At 34.9% G+C, this 20,400-nt stretch overlaps 1 protein-coding gene across 5 annotated transcripts in view; it reads left to right on the top strand.

Moving 5' to 3' along the window:
* The window catches only part of LOC150095558 (protein Hook homolog 3-like), a 236,182-nt gene that overhangs the window by 83,486 nt on the left and 132,296 nt on the right, over window positions 1-20,400 (top strand). For all 5 annotated transcript variants that reach the window (XR_016550036.1, XR_016550035.1, XM_090409833.1 and 2 more), the window contains one exon: window positions 9,789-9,868. Coding sequence is in view for 3 of the 5 variants with exons in the window: in XM_090409833.1 (XP_090265959.1) it covers window positions 9,789-9,868 (80 nt within the window). In the remaining 2 variants the exon portion in view is untranslated. The remainder of the gene's footprint in view (window positions 1-9,788; window positions 9,869-20,400) is intronic.

Here is a 20,400-nt window from a genome sequence, read left to right as displayed (position 1 = left end):
CTCTCTTTAGCAAATCTCTGCCGTCTGTCAAAAATACCACCGTTGTCGATCCACTTCTGGATTCTGGTTCTCACTAACCTCTCCAACACATTAACCACAACACCTGATACACAGATTGGCCTATAATTTGATGATTGAGTTCTGTCCCCTCACTTATGAAGCAGTATATTCTTACCTTCCTTCCACTCCTTTGGAATTTGATCCAGTGTAAGACTCATATTAAACATATGAAATCTGCCAAGGCAGATGTCAACCCCCTGGCAATTCCCTCAAAAATATGCAGCGATATATCAAGTCCCACAGCCATATTAACATCAAGTGTGCTCAATTTCCCACCTGTTCAGTCTTTCCTCATCCACTGCTGTCAAACTCTCCATGATGTCACATTCATAAGGATGAAAGACCTTTATGAACAGTTCATTTAATTATCTGAATCATATCCTCTGCAGCAGTTATCATTCTACCATTTTCTCCAATTAGTATCATCCTACCATAATCATTATTTTTTGTTTGCTTGCTACATGTCAAAAGAACTCCCTAGGTTTCTTGCTTTATTAGCTAACTGCTGCTCCGTACTGCACTTTTCATTCATTCATTCATTCATTTCACACCTACCTTATGTGACTTTCTGAACCTGGGATTACATTTAGACATTGCTTCTACTAGTTAGTTCTTGAATAACACCCAAGCAGCATTGATCTCCTTTCAACCAAACATCCCATTCCAAATTTCATAATCTACAACAAGGCACTTTCCAGACAAAGTGAAGGTTTGGCTTTATTTCATTTACATAAGATACTTCTAATTTTTATGTATTTTTTTTTTAAATATCATTTCCACACATGAAAGGCTGCAGAAGCTTATAGTATATTAGTGTCATGTGTAGAAATAAGGAGAAAGGGACCTTATGGATATTTTTCTTGAGAAGCTAGAGGTTGTAGTTGAAAAATGCTTTACGTGGTGGTTGGCTGTGAGAATAGAACCAAATGGAATGAAAAAGGAAGAGAAGTGAGTTCTGTGGATCTGATGAGCTTATTAAAACATTTGTGACTAACCACTGATCTTTTAATAGGCCTATCAGAAAGTGTGAGAATGATAGAGGCTGGCTCAGTGGAACACCAACTATACATCAATAAAGTGAAATATTTTTTGTACAAGTAGAAAAATTGTCTATTACCTTATTAAATACTCCACATCAGAGATATAGAAATTCAATAATATAGTGATATACCATTTTTTCTACATGTATAGGAAAATCAAGATACCAAGGTTAAATCAATGACTCCTGCATTGATTTAACCTTGGTATCTTGTCGATTCTGGTTAGTTAGCGGCTCTTTCCATAAATTTTTTTTTTTTTTTTTTTTGCATTATGGGATACTGAGGCAGTTGATGTGAAGTCAATGGTTTCTATATACAAGTAGACCAGTCATGAAGATACTTCATATGTGTGTTTGAGTATTAAAACAAGATTATAGTTCAAGGATTAAAACAAGAGTATAATTTCTTGTCCTTTATGATAAAAGGAAGATGAGATGAGATTACAGCCATCAGTAAAGCTTTCTACAACATGCAGTGAAAAAAACTACCAAACTCTGGGTGGAGGAGACAAATATGAAGGCAATAAGGTAGACCATATGAAGGTAATTTGCTGAGTCATCCTCAATGCAAATCCCAATCAAATGCCCTGAAAATGTCAAGATTAGTTTCTCCAAACCTTCGTGACGTGAGTCCAGAAGCAGGTGATGTCCAGGAAGTGATACTTTCAGCATAGTGAAAAATTTGACTTTTGTAATCCTCTCCATTATTATAGAAGACTAAGGTTGAGGACATTGGGTCTATAATTCGACAGAAGACACTTTTTTGAAATCAGCTTACTCCCATGCTGCAGGGTAAGTCTCTTCTGGATGTAAAAGTATTGAAAATACAAGATGGGTTTTAATTTTGGATCACAATTTTTAAGTACAACTGGGGAGATGCCATAAGTACCAGAAGACTTTCTGATTTCTAGGTTATTTAAGATCCTTCTGATATCTATGTAAAAGATCACAGGAGGCATGTAGTGCACTGTTTTCTGGAATCTTGTAGGAGTTGAAGAATGATGCCAAGAGATCAGCTTTATCTTTAGGTATTGTTACAGTGGTTCCATCTGGATGAGAACAACAGGTAGTAGATGGAAGAAACTAGAAGATATGGTTGCCATTTGTACAGGAGGTAGGTTTTCTGCATTTGGCTTTTCATATTTGGATTTGTTGATAATGGTTTTGCATTTGTTGTGTGCTTCAGTGTTGGATGAGAATATTAACACCCATCTGTTGTTGCTATGAGAAATTAATGGGTGTTAAAAGGACAGCAAGTGCCATAGTAAACTTTCTGATAACATTTCACCTCTAGTTACTGAGACATTCTTAAGGCAAAGAATCACTCTGACTTACAATTAATATGAAATACTCACAGAAAGGAGTTGATGTTCATGTTCCTACTGATTTTGTACTTTGTATTGCTGATTTTCATAAAGTTCATTATAGTAGTTACTCAGTTAGTCCTGAAGACGTGGACTAAATATATTTAGAAATATAACATTATTTGCATAAGTAAAGAGTTGAGTTTATTTTTACTGTATTTTTCGATAGACAACGCGCGTATTATCTATACAAAAAATCTAAATTCGGTAAATATGAACATGCGCAGTATACGTTTGAAAGGTATAAGAGGTAAATTAAATGTAATAACAAAACTAAGGTAGAAGTATTACTTAATATTTATTGGACATTCTTCTTCTTCAACCTTCTGGTTCTGTCCACTGCTGGACAAAGGTCTCCCCCATGATTTTCCAGATCACTCGGTTTTCTGCCTCTCTCATCCATCTCACTCCTGCAATTTGTTCCAGTTCATCTCTCCACCTTCTTTTCAGTCTTCCTCTTTGTCTTGCTCCATCCATTGGTCTCCACTCTGTTGTTTTTCTAGTCCATTGCCCGTCACTGGATCTGGCAATATGGCCAGCCCATCTCCACCTAGCCTGTTTAATGTATTTTACAATATCCATGACACCTGTTTGAGATCTTATCCAGATATTTGTCTTCCTATCTCTTAATGTTATTTTTAGCATACTCTTTCCATGCGATGTTGTGTTGTTCTCAGCTTTTTGTTTAGGGCTTCTATTAAAGTCCATGTTTCTCCTCCATATGTTAGGACAGGAAGTATGCACTGGTCAAAAGCTTTCCTTTTTTAGACTCATAGGGATGTCACTTCTGAATATGTCTCTCATTTTCCCATAAGCCATCCATCAACATGAATTCTTCGTTCAATCTCTTTTCTTTGGTACTCTTCAAAGGATAACAATTGGCCCAAATATACATATGAAGTAACTTGTTCTATTTCATGGTTTTCAACTTTGATAGTTCTATGGTTTATGTATTTATTCATCATTATTTTTGTTTTTTCTCTATTTATTTTTAATCCAATTTCTCTGGAAGCTTCATTTAGCTAATTTATCCTTTCTTCCAGATCTTCAACATTATCTGCTATCAGGACAATATCATCTGCAAATTTCAGATGATGCAGCCTTTCTCCATTTATGCTTATTCCTTTTGTTTCTCAATCAAGGCTTCTAAAGACTTCCTCTAGTGCAGCTGTAAATAATTTGGGAGATATGGTGTCGCCTTTTTGTATTGGAAACTTTTCACCGATTTTATATAATTTAATTACAGAAGTTGCATTATTGTAAATATGTTTTAGTGTTTCAATATATGGTTTCTCAGTTCCCTGGATTTCAAGTGCTTTTAGTGTTGCAGATGTTTTAACTGAATCAAATGCTTTTTCATAGTCTAAGACTATGAAAATATAATTTTTCATAGACATAAGTTTATTGTATTCAATTGATTTTTCAGTGAGCTGTCTTAATGTGTGAATGTGGTCCAAAGTATTGTAATTCTTTCTAAATCCAGCTTGTTCACAGGATTGCATTCCCTCTAGTTTAGATTTTATTCTATTATTTATAATTTTTGTGAAAACTTTATATATGGTGGGGAGTAGGCTTATAGGTCTGTAGTTTTTAATTTCTTCCTTATTGCCCTTTTTAAAAATTAATATTACAAGTGAATTGTTCCAATTTTTTGGAATTTTTCTCTGTTTTAGGCATTTATTAAAGAGTTTAGTCATCTGTTTGATGACAGGACTTCCTCCAGTTTTAAGAAGTCTACCATAATTCCATCTTCTCCTGGGGCCTTTCCATTCTTCATTTCCTGCAGTGCCATTTCCACTTCACCTTGTAAGATCTCAGGGGCATCATGTTCTTCCTCACTCGGGTTATCCATAGATGATTCTTGGATGTCCCGGTCTTTGTCTTCATAGAGTTCAGTATAAAATTCCTGAATTCTTTTGATTATTGCATCTCTATTTTTTATAAGTTCACCAGTTTTTCCTCTTACAGCAGCTATTTCCTTTGTTCCAACTGATAATGTCCGTCTTAAGACCTTCATATTACTATTGTTTTCTATTGTTTCTTTAATTTTCCTAGTATTATATGATCTAAGTTCATGTTTCATCCTTTTACGTATAGTTTTATAAATTTCTGCATATTCTATTTTATTGGTGTCATTCAAATCTCTTTTCCATATCTCTTCTTTTCTTCATCAGATCTAAGGTTTCCTGTCCTCTCTAGTGCACAATTCAAGATAGATTTTGTTAATATTTCATTAGCATCATCGATGGTAGTAGCTGTGTTTAACTTTTTTTAGTTCATTTTTGAGTGATTCTCTATAACAGCTTTTATTGTGATAGAGGTGTTGTAGATTCACTAAATTGGACTTTTTTCTTATGAGCTTATTCCGTTCCCATGTTTTGTTGATCCATACTTTTGCACTTAATAGTCTGTGGTCACTTCCTGTGTTAAATCTATTAAGCACTTTGGTATTATTTATTATATATCTTCTGCTGGAGAAGATGAAATCTATTTCATTGTAAGTTTGTCTATTTGGGCTTCTCCAAGTCCATTTTCGGTTGATTTTCTTCTTGAAAAAGCTGTTCATAATAAAGAGGTTATTTTCTTCTGCAAATTCAATGTCTTTCTCCTCTTTCATTCCTCTGTCCAAATCCAAATTTACCGATGGAGTTCAGATGGTCATCTCTGCTTCCAATTTTGGAATTAAAGTCACCCATTATAATTATGTAGAATTCTTTAGAATTATTTAATGTGGATTCTAATGTTTCATAGAAATCTTCTATCTCTTCATCTGGATGGTCCATAGTTGGGGCATATACTTGTATAATTTTCAGTTGATATCTTTTATTTATGAAGAGACTTAGTTCAGCTATTCTTGATGTTATTTTATTTACAAACAGGACATCGCCTTGATTATTTTATTTATTAGGAATCCTACACCACCAGTTGAGTTTCTGTCACATTCACAGTTATAGAGTAGATGTCCATCTTTTAATCGCATGCGAGTTTCTTCTTTCCTTCTTATCTCTGAAAGGCCCATAACATCCCATTTTATATGTTCCAATTCCTTCATCAGCTTCCACTCTATCATCATCCCGTAGAGATCTGCAGTTATATGTTCCTGCTAATATCCTTCTATCATTGTGCACTGTAGGTGGACTCATTATAGCTAGTGGAGACTGTAGCATATTTTTCAACCTAGACCCTCTGCTTAAGTTCAGAACTCGTCCCTTTTTATGCTGGGCGACAGACGAGCCAGTATGTAATTTTCCTATTTTATTCATCATTTGCATTGTCTTCATGGTGAAGTATTTGGACTTATAGCACCACACTGGCCAGATGGGTTGGTGCCTCACAATAGTGCATAAGATGAAATGACACAGCAAAATAGGAAAGATTCACCCCTAGCCCTCGAATATAATAGCATTGGGGATAAAGAGCAAGAGGAGAAGAAAGAAGCAAGGAAGGAAGAGGAAGGACCAGTCTACAGATAATATAACAAATGTATATTACATGAAGTAAGGCATGGTCCAGCATCAGGTACCTCAGTTTTGCCATGCCTGTACTCACTAAAGTGAGCCCTTGAGTATTGAACATTACACTATTCAAATCCAAAAAATTCTTCTTCAGACTCAATATTGAAAGAATCAATTGCGTTAAAAATTTCGTTTTTAACAGTATTTCTTCAGCTTCATATCATCGTCACCGGACACCACTGCATTTCCTTGTGCTTTAATGAAACCATTTCTAACAGTTTTCACTTACAGCAGCCCAACTTTCTACAATCCACGTAACTATATCTTTATATGACATTCTTCTCCGAGAAGGATTTTAATAAGTACTTCTCAGAGGATTTTCTCTGAGAAGTACTTCTGTCTTCCATGGGTAATTCAGATCTAATAGCAAAATATAAACAAATAGTGATTTATTTTATGAAATATTTTAAAACAGGATGTATGGAATAATGTAACTTCATAAAATACAAAAAATGTACACCTACCTTTCAATTGATGATGTAACTAGTTACAAGAGAACGATGCAGCCCACACAAGTTATCTTTCGGGCCTAATGGTCACACAAAAAGTCGTAGTAATGTCACAGTGTTCCCCAATAATTTGAAAATTGTAAAATTTGGAATTAAAAAAATTGACCACTGCTACTAGCAATGCACGTGCTTTTAAAGAATTCCTCCGTCCTTCTGTACTTCCTAACTCTACTGATAGTTGGCGCATGCACATTATCTGTACATCAAAAGGAGTGATGAAAATGTTGGGGGTGCGCATTATACATTAGGTGTGTGTTATCTATCGAAAAATATGGTATTATCTTCAATTCTGATATCAAGTTTTATACCGCTTTTCTAAGTATTGTTAATAAAATGTTTGCTTTCATAAATCAAATGTTTTATTGCTTTTATGAAGTTTGATTTTGATTACAAAATGATAAGATCTCACTACAGTTCTTTGTCTGACTATTCTATGTTGATGAGATTCAATCTTTGATATACTGTGTGTCTGGGACACATTAGATACATTTTAACACTTAAGCAATGCAAACCATAGAATAAAATTTAGAGTAGAAATTGAGAAAAGGCACTTCATACTATTCTTAGGTACTTAGTCACCAAATTCCCAAATGGCTATCTTTTATACTGCCTACAGAAAAATCCATATATGCTGATAGATATTTTAATATTAATCCACACCACCATCCTGCGTAAATATGACGTGATAAAAACACTAACAATTAGAGCCATTTACTCAAATGACATCATGCTTCAAAAGAAAAAAAATTGCATTACATTTTAAATAGCTTACTGATGATGGATATATATACTCTTATGAAAATAGTCATTCTCTCCTAACAGTAACAGTTCCTCACACTAGAATTTCTGAAAGAATTAGAAAAAAAAAAACTAATTGCAAACTAGCTATTCCAATTTGCTTCCCTTATCTTTTCTTCTAAAGATGAAATTCACTCAATATCAGTATACCACTAGGAGTGCAGATACAGATATAATAAGGAAGCTTACACTTCCATTGTAAGCTTCCTTATTATAGGCAATCTAGAACTGCAGGTAAACAATGGGAGTAACACCATTATATTTTTAAGAATCGATACTATTTAATATTTCTTGATTTGTTAATCCATTTTTTATTATTATTAATAAAAAAAATATATTAGCAGACCATGTGCTTGACAACCTTCATGCAGAAAAGATGAAGAAAAATCCATTACTATAAAAAATCCTGCTTCAAATCTGAAAGTCTGTTCTGGGAATCATCTTATGCTCTACAGATTCTTATTTAAATAACTGGTTGCATGTTAAAACAAAGATTTGGGAGACTGACAGAAACAACTAAACTTGTTTGTGGCAGTCTCCCTCTTCACCCAGAAGACAGTTAGAATATTCAAGATTTACTTGAAATCTTGTGTTTTTATTAAGTTATGTGTTATATATCTTTTTAATCACTTTGTGGTTAACCTTGAGTTTTGCTTCAGTAATTTTAAGCAAAATATTGTTAATAAAATATTTCTTTTATGTTATAATAAGCAATTAATCTTTCTTTATTATGCATATTAACACAACTCTAAATATTCATATTAGTACTTTACTCCAATCTTCTTGAATTTGACTTGACCAGATTTTTCTGAATTATGCAGTGTAGCTGTTGCAAAACTTTAAAACCTCTATGTTTGAACATTTCTTGTTATATATATGAAATGTGGACATGCAGCCAGAATAGATATCTAACACCTTTTTTTCTTACATCTAGTGTACTAAAATATGCTCATGACTTCATTCCTCAAAAAAATAATTCCAGAAGAGAGAATTTTTTAATTTGTTTTAAAGTATGGTGTTATTGGAGCAAATCGCTCTGATTCTGTGTTAATGTTTATATTATCAGGCATACTAACTTCCTACTCCATATGTCGTACTTACTTTAAGTACCATAAGTTCAACTTCTTCTTCTCAGGAGCCTGTGTAGCTCAGTGGATGTGGCGTTTGCACTCCACGGCACTTGGCCACACGCAGGAAGGAAGACTTGGTTTCGAGTCTAGTCGGCGACTAGAGGGAATTTTTCTAAGCCTTTTTTCGACCGGTTCCCGAGTTAGTTGATCTCTGGCATGGGCAAGCGGGTTTTTCCTCCTGGAAACTCGGGTTTTTCGTCCCGTAAACTCAAGAAAATCGACCGTAGAACCCACATTATTTCAGACATTAAATATATTGTGTTGGGTTAGGGACCACAAGATGGCGGCACATTTGAGCCATCTCTCTTCACTGTGTACTGCTTAATTAGTGATAGCCTTGGGCCATCTATCTCTGATTGGTATCAGTGGAGATTGAACTGCCCACTCAGTCTCCAAAAGTTAGATAGGGCTAAATGGCCTCGCCTACTCCCCGTATACGGGAATAAAAAGGCGTTAGCTGATTTTTTTTTTTTTTTTTTTTTTCAACTTCTTGTGTAGTATGATTATTATTAAAAAATAATAGATTTACTTTCTAGAGAAACATTTATAGTATAATTTAAAAAAAAAAAAAACATCTACAAATAAAAAGGAAGAAGTTTAAAAAACTACTGGTTTTGTTTGTAGTCATCAGATCTCATTGAGAGTTTTCATAGAAATGTCATCTTGAGAGTGAGGACTGGAGTTGTCTTATGAAGGAATCAGATTTTCTCAGTGCAAACTTAACACATCTTGTACATTATTACATTGTGTAGTAGTTTTTCAAGACTATCAAAATATAAAATGACATACAAAAAAGGGAGTAAAAATATTTTCAATCCATCACAACTTTATTTTTTGATTGTATACATTTACTGGTGCATCTTATTTTTCCCTTACATTTGCCTGTCACAGCCAAGTAACTTGGCTTCATAGAAACCTAATTAATGCTCTGATAGTGTGATGAATATTATCTTATATGACTCTGTGAATATACAGTCTGCCATGTATGTCAGTTGCATATATTCTCCAGTCTGTCTTGCAGTATTTAAAAGAAAAGAAAAAGTTTCCAAGAAGAAAAACCTGGTATCTTCATGTATGTACAATTATTCAGACTGCCTAGAGTTGAAAAGCCCTATAAACAAATGTTTCTTGCTTGTTGATGAATTCAAATCCCTGTCTTACCATCCAACGGATAGGTATTATTGTCATGACTATGTAATGGAAGCATGTTAATTGCCTAATCAAATTTGCAGGAAATTTTATGGTAATTATATTTTGTGTATTTAGACTGTATTACTAGGTATTCATTTTCTTTAATTTTTTAATAGAATTAATTTTTTCTAATTATTGGTTACCATATAAGCAAAAATAATATTCTAATTTTTACTTTATAGTACTGCTACTGGAAAAAGATTTCAGCAGCTCCAACAAAAGATGGAAATACTTCAAGATGAATTGTACAAGATTGAAACAGGTATGAAATGGTTCATATATCTGTGTGTGCATGCAAGCACGCGCATATGGGCACACACAAATAAAATACACAGAAAATTCCTCCATGTATACATTATCTTTTCTTGTTAATGTAATATATGAATGTGAAATTTAAAACTAAAATTGGACTTACATGAAATTGTCATTGTTGATCCTTTGCATTCTAGATCAGTTGACTGGCCTGTGGAATCAAGGGATATAGAATTATTTTGACAGAATCAGTGTTTTAGGGCTTATTCATGGTAAACAAATAGCATGCAAGGCAAGACAATATGACAAGATGAAACTATGTTTATTTAGGCAATTAAATTGGTTGGCATTCCTTAAAAGATGTCAGATATAAAAATATTACCAAATTGCATCAAACTAAAAATCAAGTTCAAATCTTAAACAACCTATTGTATATACAAACATGACAATTTTGCTCTACTGTGGGATCACTGCTACATGTGACAATCTCACCACTTTTAATGCTGCCATCACCTCATTACAATCAGACCTCTCAGCTATCCTCAACCCTGAGCTTTGGTCCATTCTCTCGGGCATTTCAGAAGCTTCTGCCCAGAAAAGAATTCATAAAAGTAAGACACATCAGAAAGTACAACAGCCTGTGCAATTCTAAATCCTGGCCTCGCGTTCAATCTCTTTATACCATAGTGAACCTGTTGTCAAAAAAGGCTTAATGAAGTTGCCATCAGTGCCTTAAGCCTCAACCGCAGTTTTGCTGTAGCACCAAAACAAGTGCCAGACTTGTTTTGATGTACAACTTAGAACACAGAACCTGGCTCCCAAAATAGCTAACAACATCAGACTTGATATCCTTTCTCAGTCTTTACTTCCAAAAAGAAATCGATCATGTGGCCAACTTAGTGTTCTTAAACAGCTATGAAAAGATAATAGTAGAGCAGATAAGGGTAGTGCCACAATAGTCCTTTAACACCACTGAAGACAATCATAAAACAGATATTATTATTTGAGACTGCTCTATCTACATCCCATTAGATTATGATCCCACTAAAACTCAAACTAAAAAATGAAAAAGTCTACTCAAAAGTATTTTACTAGTCACCCAGTTTTACAACAAAAACTTAAACTTTTCAGTTCTTGCTCTCCCCCCCCCCAGATATACAGTTTATCTAAAATCTACAAACCCAAATCTCCCTTAAGATCCATTGTAGCTACCACTGATTTCCCATGCTATAAATTATCTAAAAAGTTAGTGAGTTCTCTTACCTCCCTCATTGGGTCATACCATATCCTATGTGAAAATTCTACTTATTTTAAAACTTCCACTTGATAAAACCTAATATTAAATAATACAATATTGGTTAGCTTTGACATCATCTCCCTATTTACCAACATTCTCTTGAATGATACCTTAACACTCTTAAACAGTTTTCAAGTCTGTTTTTTGGAATCTGCGGCTACCCTCAGAAATCAGCCTAATTTAAATAAATGTGAATACAAGAACCTACTCTAAAACCTAGGCCTCCTACAGATACCCACAGAGGGCTCCCGACCTAATTAATACTAGTTTTATATCCACACAGTTCATTTACTTTTTGTATTGTGTGTGTGTGTGTGAGAGTGAGAGAGAGAAAGAGTGTTTGTACACTCTGAAGATGTCCGTATAGCTGTAATGCAAACTGCACACTGCCATTCCTGTTGTCCTAAAATGTACAGGATGAAAAGAAATTGATACTTTTTGTTTTAAAATTTCATTTCAAATTCAAATGACTTTTTTTAAAAAAAAATCTGTGATCTGAATTGAAAATATTTGACATCTGGATATTGTGGTTTACCTATGTATAGTACGCCCACAGATTCGAGACACTTCTGTGCATATCAACAGGAGGAGAATCCATTCCAATAATAGGGTAATCAGTCCATATTGTGGGATGAATTGTTTATTATTACATGTTGGAAAATTAACTTTTCTTTTATGATCATTGTAGTTAACTATGTTTCTTGTATAACAGTTGGAAAACTTTACCTATAAAGCACATGATTTCACGTGTTGATGACCAATTCATACGTCCTTCATTTCTTTCTCCCCTTCAGCATGAATCAACTATTCTTGGCAAGTGGCCAAGCAGAGATCTACAAACTGTGGGCGAACTATAGTACAATCATGAGGATGCTATGACTTCATCTTCCTCACTCTAAGCATAGCCTGATCAGTTTCTTCTAGCATAATCCCACCAATATAATACAACATTGGATATCTAATCACACCAAAGTGTATGACTTTACATTTTGGCATAATTAGATATCCACAATCCAGTCTATTCAAATCATTCTGCAGGTACTGTAAATTCCTGATTGCCCTACCAATCTTTGCATCTTCTGCAAATAGTTGTATGTCACCTGTCAAATTCTTCCCAATATCATTAATGGTACAGATTGAATAACAGTGGACCAAGGACTGATCCTTGTGGTACACCACTAGTTAAGTCTTGCAGACACACACACATCCCCCGTATACCACTTTTTAATATCTGTCAGTCAGCCACCCTCTTAACCATGCTAATATTTTATACTCCAATTCCATATTCTCCAATTTATGCAACAGTCTACCATGTTGTATTCTGTCAAAAGCCTTAGCAAAATCCAAAAGTATCATGGTGTATCCATTCCCCTTGTCTAGTTCAAGGGGAAACATTTTTATAGAATGTGAGCATGTTGCTAAAACATAACCTTCCCTTAGTAAACCCATGCTATTCATTGCAAAGTAGAAATTCAATGTCAACTCATTTCTGAATACAAACCCTAACCAATTTTTCCAAAATCTTCACCACCACTCCTGAGACTAATCGGTTGATAGTTGGATATGTCGGTCTTTGCACCTCCCTTGTGCTATGGAATTACCATACATTCTTTTCATTTCTGCAGAATGTTCCCTGTTCTGAAACTCATATTATATATAGCCTGGTCAAACAAATAGCCAGTTCAGCTGAACACTTTTCGCACCCATGCTGACAGGGCCACCGAGAAGGGGGGTGACATCTGAAGCATCGAAAAAGAAAGAAAGAAAACTTTTGTCATGGGCCCCGACATGTCACATAACTGCGTTTATAATACATAGTTTTAATTCTCGTAATAATACAACAATGATAAAGGATAATGGCATATCGAGAATGTTACTGTGGTTTATTTTAGACAGACGGCTATGCTCTTTAGCTTGCCGTGAGTGTTCAGAAGACACTGATTTTCTCGCCACGGATCACTATAGTTATAGCAGGTGGCGACGTCAATAGGCGTTCGTGCAAGGTTGTTGTCGGCTGTGCTAGCTGGTAATTGGATTCACAGTAATGTTCCCTGCCAGAATTCTTCGTTCTTGTTAGTATTTTGATAGACGAAGGTTTTGTGATTGTAAAGTGTGCAACTGTGTAGTGTAGGCTGTACATTAAAAAATAAAAGTATTCTTATTAATTTGATTTTTTAATTATTAAAATTATATTTTTAATTTTCTTCGTATTTTTAATCGTATTTTGTATGGTATGTAATGTATCAAATTTTGAATGTATTGTACACTTTTTTTAAATAAATGTTTAATGTTTTATGTGACTTTTTATTAAACAAAAGTGATGCACTTTTTTAAGTGCATCACTTAAATGCTGATATCACATTTCCCTATTGCTGAATTGTTTAGTTTGTGCAACAGCTCTAATACCTGCTCTTCACATGCACATGAGTTTCTTTATCCAGTGAAGAGGTAGCAGTTAGTTCAATGTTGCCTGCACCATGTGATAGCTTTAAAAAAAAAAAAATTATCATTGATTAGTTCAACAACCTCTTCTGAATATATCACCTTCATGCCATCTGCATTTAGAACAGTTATTCTTTCATATTCATTCCTTCTTTTACTTGCAGCATGCCAATAGAATTTTTGTGGGTTGTCTTTAGCTTGCAGAGCCAGTTTCTTTTCGTACTCAGACTTAGCTTTTCGTATAACAGTTGCGACTATTCTAGCCTGCTACGTGTAACTTTCATAACAGACATCATCCTTATGCACATGGTATTCCTTCCACGTCATCCTTTTCTTATGAATCTCTTGCTTTATATAATTACATATTCATTTGACTCCTACCCTATTTATTCTTCAAACTCTCGGGACGCATTCTAATATTGCATTATTTAAGTATTTTTTAAATGCTTCCCATCCAGCAACTGATACCACTGTATATTTGTACATTTGAGTTTACAGATGAGAGTAGTTTACCCATAATTCTTTTCAAAACTTTAGTGCATATTTTCTTTGCGATGGGATAGTCATTTTTATCTTGCTGAACACTTAGATGGTAGTTGCTGCTTTATATTTTGACTCCCCTTCCCCTATGCAACCTTATTTCCTGGACCAATCTTAAAACATTGCTAAACACAACACAATCCAGAAGTAATTTTTTTAGTTTTATATGTATTTTCTACATGTGAGATTAAGCACCAGTGGCAGCCCATACATAAGCACTGCGACACTGCAGCACCCCAAGGAAAATATGAAAAAATTAAAATTTGTTTGTGTTTATAAATAATAACAATGCTTACAACATTATATAAATGCAATACAACATGTTAAAGGTTACAGCTTATGTTTTGACATTGATTGAATAGTTAATAATTGGAATTGTTTGATTAACACTTTAGATTACGAAACAAATGCACTGCGATCTAACACCACTAGTTTTGCTCTTGTCATTGCACATTACATCATTCCCAACTGTAACTGCTCAAACGGCAGTGTATTTTTAGTATGCGCATGTGCCTTATTTCTGTGAGATATGAAACGTTTATTATTGGTGCGTGTGCGTGGTGAACTATTTTTTGTAAATCTTATTTTATTTTGTTAAAATAACATAAAATTATTTATTTATTATATATACAAGGCTGAATTATGATGAGTGTCACTGTTGAAAATATGAAAAGAATAATATTTTTTCAATTATCGTTACACGAAACAAATGCACAGCGATCTAACGCTGATATTCGTTTGCCTTGTAGTTGCACGTTACGTCATTAGATACACTGCCGCTTGGGCAGCATATCTTATGCCTGCGCTCGTTCTTTCTGTGAGATATGAAACGTTTATTATTGGCATGTGTTCGTGGTGAACTATTTTTTTGTAAATCTTATTTTATTTTGTTAAAATAACATATAATTATTTATTTATTATAGATACAAGGCTGAATTATGATGAGTGTCACTGTTGAAAATATGAAAAGAATTATATTTTTTCAATTATTGTTACACGAAACAAATGCACTGCGATCTAACGCCAATATTCATTTGCACTTGTCATTGCTATTGATACGAAACTTTTATTCTTGGTATTTGTTCGTGGTGAGGATGAAATATTTTTAATAAAGCAATTCTTAATATGTAAATTTATTTATTAATAAATTCGTTACTGATTAGGAAAAAAAAAGGGTTTTTTTGTATATGCAGCACCCCCACTTAAACTTTTCACCAGCCGCCACTGTTAAGCACCTTCTTATGTTGAACATGGTGTTAGTAATGACTAGCCTGTCTCCTGAGTAGAAGTTCACTGGATATTTGTATTTATTATTAACCATGCCTTTTCAAATTTTCTCAAAATGTTTTTATATATCTGAACTGCAGTTCAGTTTTCCAACAAGAACCAGTTTTTTCTTTGTCATTTGGCCTCTCTAATGTGTAAAAAAAGTAATGATATTTAGATTTTTATGTTCTTTAATTTTTTTATTGTATACTTGATTCGAAATATATTCAATATTATTTCTTATCTTAACTTCTGAATTTCTTGTCAGGCATAACTCCGAGTTGTAATTTGGAATCGTTGCTTGAGAGCTAGTCTTATCACTTTTAATCCTTTAGTCTACAATTTCTTCCCCCCCCCTCATCTCAAGGTCATAACTATGCTACTTTCACATGTGTGGAGTATAGATTCAGGAATTGCCTTTGACTGGAACCAATTGCTTTGTCTAACTAGCTGGCTTTCTCTTACACTGATTTTTAAAAATTTATATGTATAACAGCTGCGCCATTAAAGATCACGCAAAGGAATTGTTTGTCTTTCCTATATATGTAAGGGAAATGCTCAGTGGAACACGGAATTATCTCTAATATTCAATCCTAATTCAAGCAACATTTGATACTTAAAATTAGTCAGTCGTGGCTAACTTTAAGGACACACAGGTTCTATATTTTTATGAGAAGTGCATTGGTAAGTCGAAATCAGGCAAGTTATTAACAAACAAAACAATTTATTCATATTAAGACATGGTAATTACAAAATAACAGAAATAGGATCCTAAACATATCAAAATTTATCTGGCTCTTATCAACTCTGCTAAGTAACAATGCAATGCACATGTCTGGTTCTCAAATCACTTAAATCAGCATTTCTAGCCTATAGCTTAAAGACAAATATTTATGCTCTCATATACGTCAGACACGTGGTTAGTTTCACACACTCAACTCAGCTCATTAACAGAATTATGCTTAACTAAGCTTCACATTCAATCTCTCTTCCAACATTAACTCTTAACATTGACAAATGCTCATAACTTTGTAGATAACAATCTCACAATAATTTAGAAGTATGATTTTCTGACTTCACAACTCTACATTATACTAGTTGCTATATAATCAACAATCCCTGTTCTAAGATTCACAATCCATAACAGTTCTACATTAATCTTACTTGAAACTTTTCTCTGCCAGTTCAGCATTCAAGATCCTAGAGATCATGAACATAACCTTCTTCTTTCCCGTTAGAACTGCAAACAGACACTATTCCACGGCAACAACAATACAGCATTCTTGGAGATCGCTTAAAGAACTTCGCAGTGGGGCTTCTCAATTAGGCCAACAGAACTGTTAAAAAAAAACTCCTATCATTGTCGAAATACTGCTAGCGGGATATCCTTTCCCCATCCTTGGGAACGGCTGGACACAGGGACCTCTTCGAAGCGACACCGGAACAAGTCAGGAGCAGAGCGCCTGTCTCCTTTTTATTCTACCTTTTATTGGAACTTCTTCAGATCGAGTTCTCCAGATGTTCCACCAGGGGTTCCTTTCCCCCTACGAAATCGCTGAGTCATGGCAGGAAAACCCAGTAACTCGCTGACCTTCGCACCTGGTAATAGCCTCAGGTCTACACTTCTAATCCTGGGCTATCTCTTTGTTTGTACAATATTGGTGGTCAAATAATTTAGCAATTCATTCTAATATTTTACCAGATTACATAAAACACTAATGAAAAAATATTAATTAAACTACAAGTACAGGGTGACCATAAAATAACTTTCCCTCTTTGGAGGCATCTGTAGATAAAACCAATAAACTGAATAAGACCGAATTTTATATTGAGACTTTTGAAGGCATGGGGAGATGATTTCCGTGAAAAAAAGATTTAGTACCAAAAGTCGCCGATAGGGGAAATTTTATCGCTGGCAGAGCTGAAAACAAACTGATAATTACATTAAAGGCAGATAAAATTGAATAATAACATTTCAACGGTGTGAGCGACAGCCATGTCACTCATTCCAGCTGGATATGTGGCGTGTTACAATGATAATAAGAATAATAATAATTAAACTAAAACAACTTGCGAGAGACATAGAAATTAATGTAGTGATTGAACTCAAAGGAAATAATGTTTTATTCATCAGAATCAGGGTCCCCTGGACCACATACACGATTTTCAGTGTGCTGACCTTTCTTGTGTACAACAAATTGCATCCAGTGTGTGACATGCTCTACAGCTGAGCGTAAGGAGTGATTGGATGTTCATAACAGCCCGTTTCATGTTCTCTTTCAATACATGCAAGTTGGGAGCTAGCTGGAATGAGTGATTCGGCTGTCACTTACACCGTCGAAATGTTATTATTCCATTTTATCTGCCTTTAATGTAATTATCAGTTTGTTTTCAGCTTCGCCAGCACCAAAATTTCCCCTATCGACAACTTTTGGTACTAAATCTTTTTTTCGTGGAAATCATCTCCCCATGCCTTCAAAAGCCTCAATATAAAATTTGGTCTCATTCTGTTTATTGGTTTTAGCTGCAGATGCCTCCAAAGAGAGAAAGTTATTTTATGGCCACCCTGTATTTTGTATTGACTTTCTTTCTCGAGTAAAATCAGTATATAAGAATTTTGTACATAATTCTTTCCATACAAGATTTTACAAATGACTCAAAAAAAAAAAAATCATATTTCCTTCCATAGGATCAAATGTCTTTGTCCGGTTTTTTCCCACATGATCCTATTTAAACAAACTTTCGAATGGAAATTAACGAATGCCAAATATTCTAGTTACTCCTACCTTCCCTGATCCATATTGCTAAATAAATGTTATTTAGTTAAAATTCACCTATTTTTGTCTTCTTACTCTCATTAACACCAGTTATATCATCATGTTTCTTTAATTGTTCTGCTGATTCCTTTATTATTATTATTATTATTATTATTATTCCTTCTCACATTGATTGTTCCTGGCTTCAGTTTAGTTATTCCAGTAGCTGAATTTTCATTGTTTGCTGTTCTTGTTCACTGACAAAAATTGGGACTTTGTATAACTGAAAGATGTAGTAATAAATTAGTTTAATCCTTTATCCCAGTGAGAGCAAACAAAGTTTTCGCCTGAAAATATCTTCAGGACTGAATATAGTGTTGTACTATCTTACCTGGGTAAGTAGTGCAACACCAAGGCAACTCGTAGCAAAGGTGGAGCAAGCTACCAACACTCCTATCCCAGTATCTCCCATAATGTAAACTTTGTTTGCTCAGGTGCAAACTTTGTTTGCTCTCACTGGGATAAAGGATTAAACTAAATTTATTATAGTCTAACCTAGTGAAAAATAAACTTTCAACTGAAAGATGTGGTTTCAGCTGGTTCTTTTGGATTGAGTCCCAGCATAATTTTATTAATCTGGGCTTATAGACAGATTTCTAGTAGTATCATAAAAAGAAGATTGGACATTAAATCAGAATCCTCACTCGGTTCTCGGCATTCTTCATAAGCCATATGGCCTCCTTCCAGTTATCAAGCTTCACCCTTTAATTGACCATGAAGTATAATCTTAACTGATAAATTATAAAAAAAGGGGGCTTTAGATGGGTAATTATACTAATTATTTATTGAATACCGATAAATAACCTAATAAGCAAATTAACATTTATGTTAAACTGAAGTGACAGCGTTATGATAGCTTATGGAGCTTGCTTATGTTTGCTACAAATTGCTTATGTTATATCATACTATATAGAGACAAGTTCGTGTGTAGAGGCTTAAGTGCTGTGAGGACATCATGTTGGAGGCTTAATGGAATGTATACAGCACTCATAGAGAATTAACATAGGTTTAATATTTCCTGTATTTCGTCCTAGTCACTAGGACATCTTCGGGGATTATAAAAACAACTAATGTAACATGAGCACAAATAATACTAAGCCCAACCACGTGGGTGACACTAAAGTCCTATCTAGGTGGAGTGCCCTCTAAGGGCGGTTGTAGGTGGCCTGGAATGTAAGGTGGGATCTCTGGCGATGAGTGTTTCCCAAATCTACGGAAGCTTAATGCAACCGTATTTATTGAGATTTGGTTGATTTCTGAGAGCTGCTGCTGCTTCTAAGAATAGTCTCTCTTTCTTGAATTTGCTGTAGTGGAGCATGGTGATTTTCTTCCAAGAGACCCTGTGGGTGGTGTCCAAGACATGGTCAGCTAAGCCTGACTGACCATAGTTGTGTTTACAGATGTGAGACTTGTGTTCCTCCAGGCAGATGGATGCTGATCTGCCTGTCTGTCCAAAGTACGCCAGCTTACAGGAACAGGGTACTTTGTAAACTCCAGGCAGAGAGAGAGGAGGGAGCTGATCTTTAGTAGAACGGATAAGGGTAGCAAGTTTGCAGTGGGGCTTATATGTGTGTGTAGGTTGTACTTTTTTAGAATCTTGGCTATTTTTTTGGATGTGCCACGGATGTAGGGTATAGTGATGGCATTTTTAAACTCTTGTTGACAAGGACAGGGAATGGGGGTGGAACTGATTTTTGATACTGTGATCGCTGTAGCCATTGGAGAGGAAAGTGCGTGTGGTTAAGCTCAGTAGTGAAGGCAGTTCCACTGGAACAAAGATTGTGGGCTCTCTTGGTAAGAGTTTGAATAATGCCATATTGTTGAAATGGGGTGGTGGTGGGAGAGTTTGTGAACGTATCTGCCTGTGTGTGTGGGGGGGGGTTTTCTGTATACAGTGAAGGTAAGTGTACCATTAGGCAGGCGTGTAACTAAGGTGTCTAGGAAGGGTAAACAATTGTTCTTTTCCTTTTCCATAGTAAACTGGATTCTTGGATGTAGGCTGTTGAGATGACTGAGGAAGGAGTCTAACGTGTCTGGGCCATGAGGCCAAATAGAGAACACATCATCTACATATCTTAGCCACATAGAAGGTTTGAGTGGGGCTGAGTCTATGGCTCGTTTTTCGAAATCTTCCATATAAAAATTCGCAAGAGGGAGGAACCCATGGCAGTTCCCTCTATC

The sequence above is a fragment of the Typopeltis vanoorti genome, chromosome 20 (assembly GCF_054136105.1).
Source record: "Typopeltis vanoorti isolate ZY-2024b chromosome 20, IOZ_Tvanoo_1.0, whole genome shotgun sequence".
Taxonomy (NCBI): domain Eukaryota; kingdom Metazoa; phylum Arthropoda; class Arachnida; order Uropygi; family Thelyphonidae; genus Typopeltis; species Typopeltis vanoorti.
Note: the sequence above shows the minus strand (reverse complement) of the source record. Positions and strands in the feature narration are given on the sequence as shown.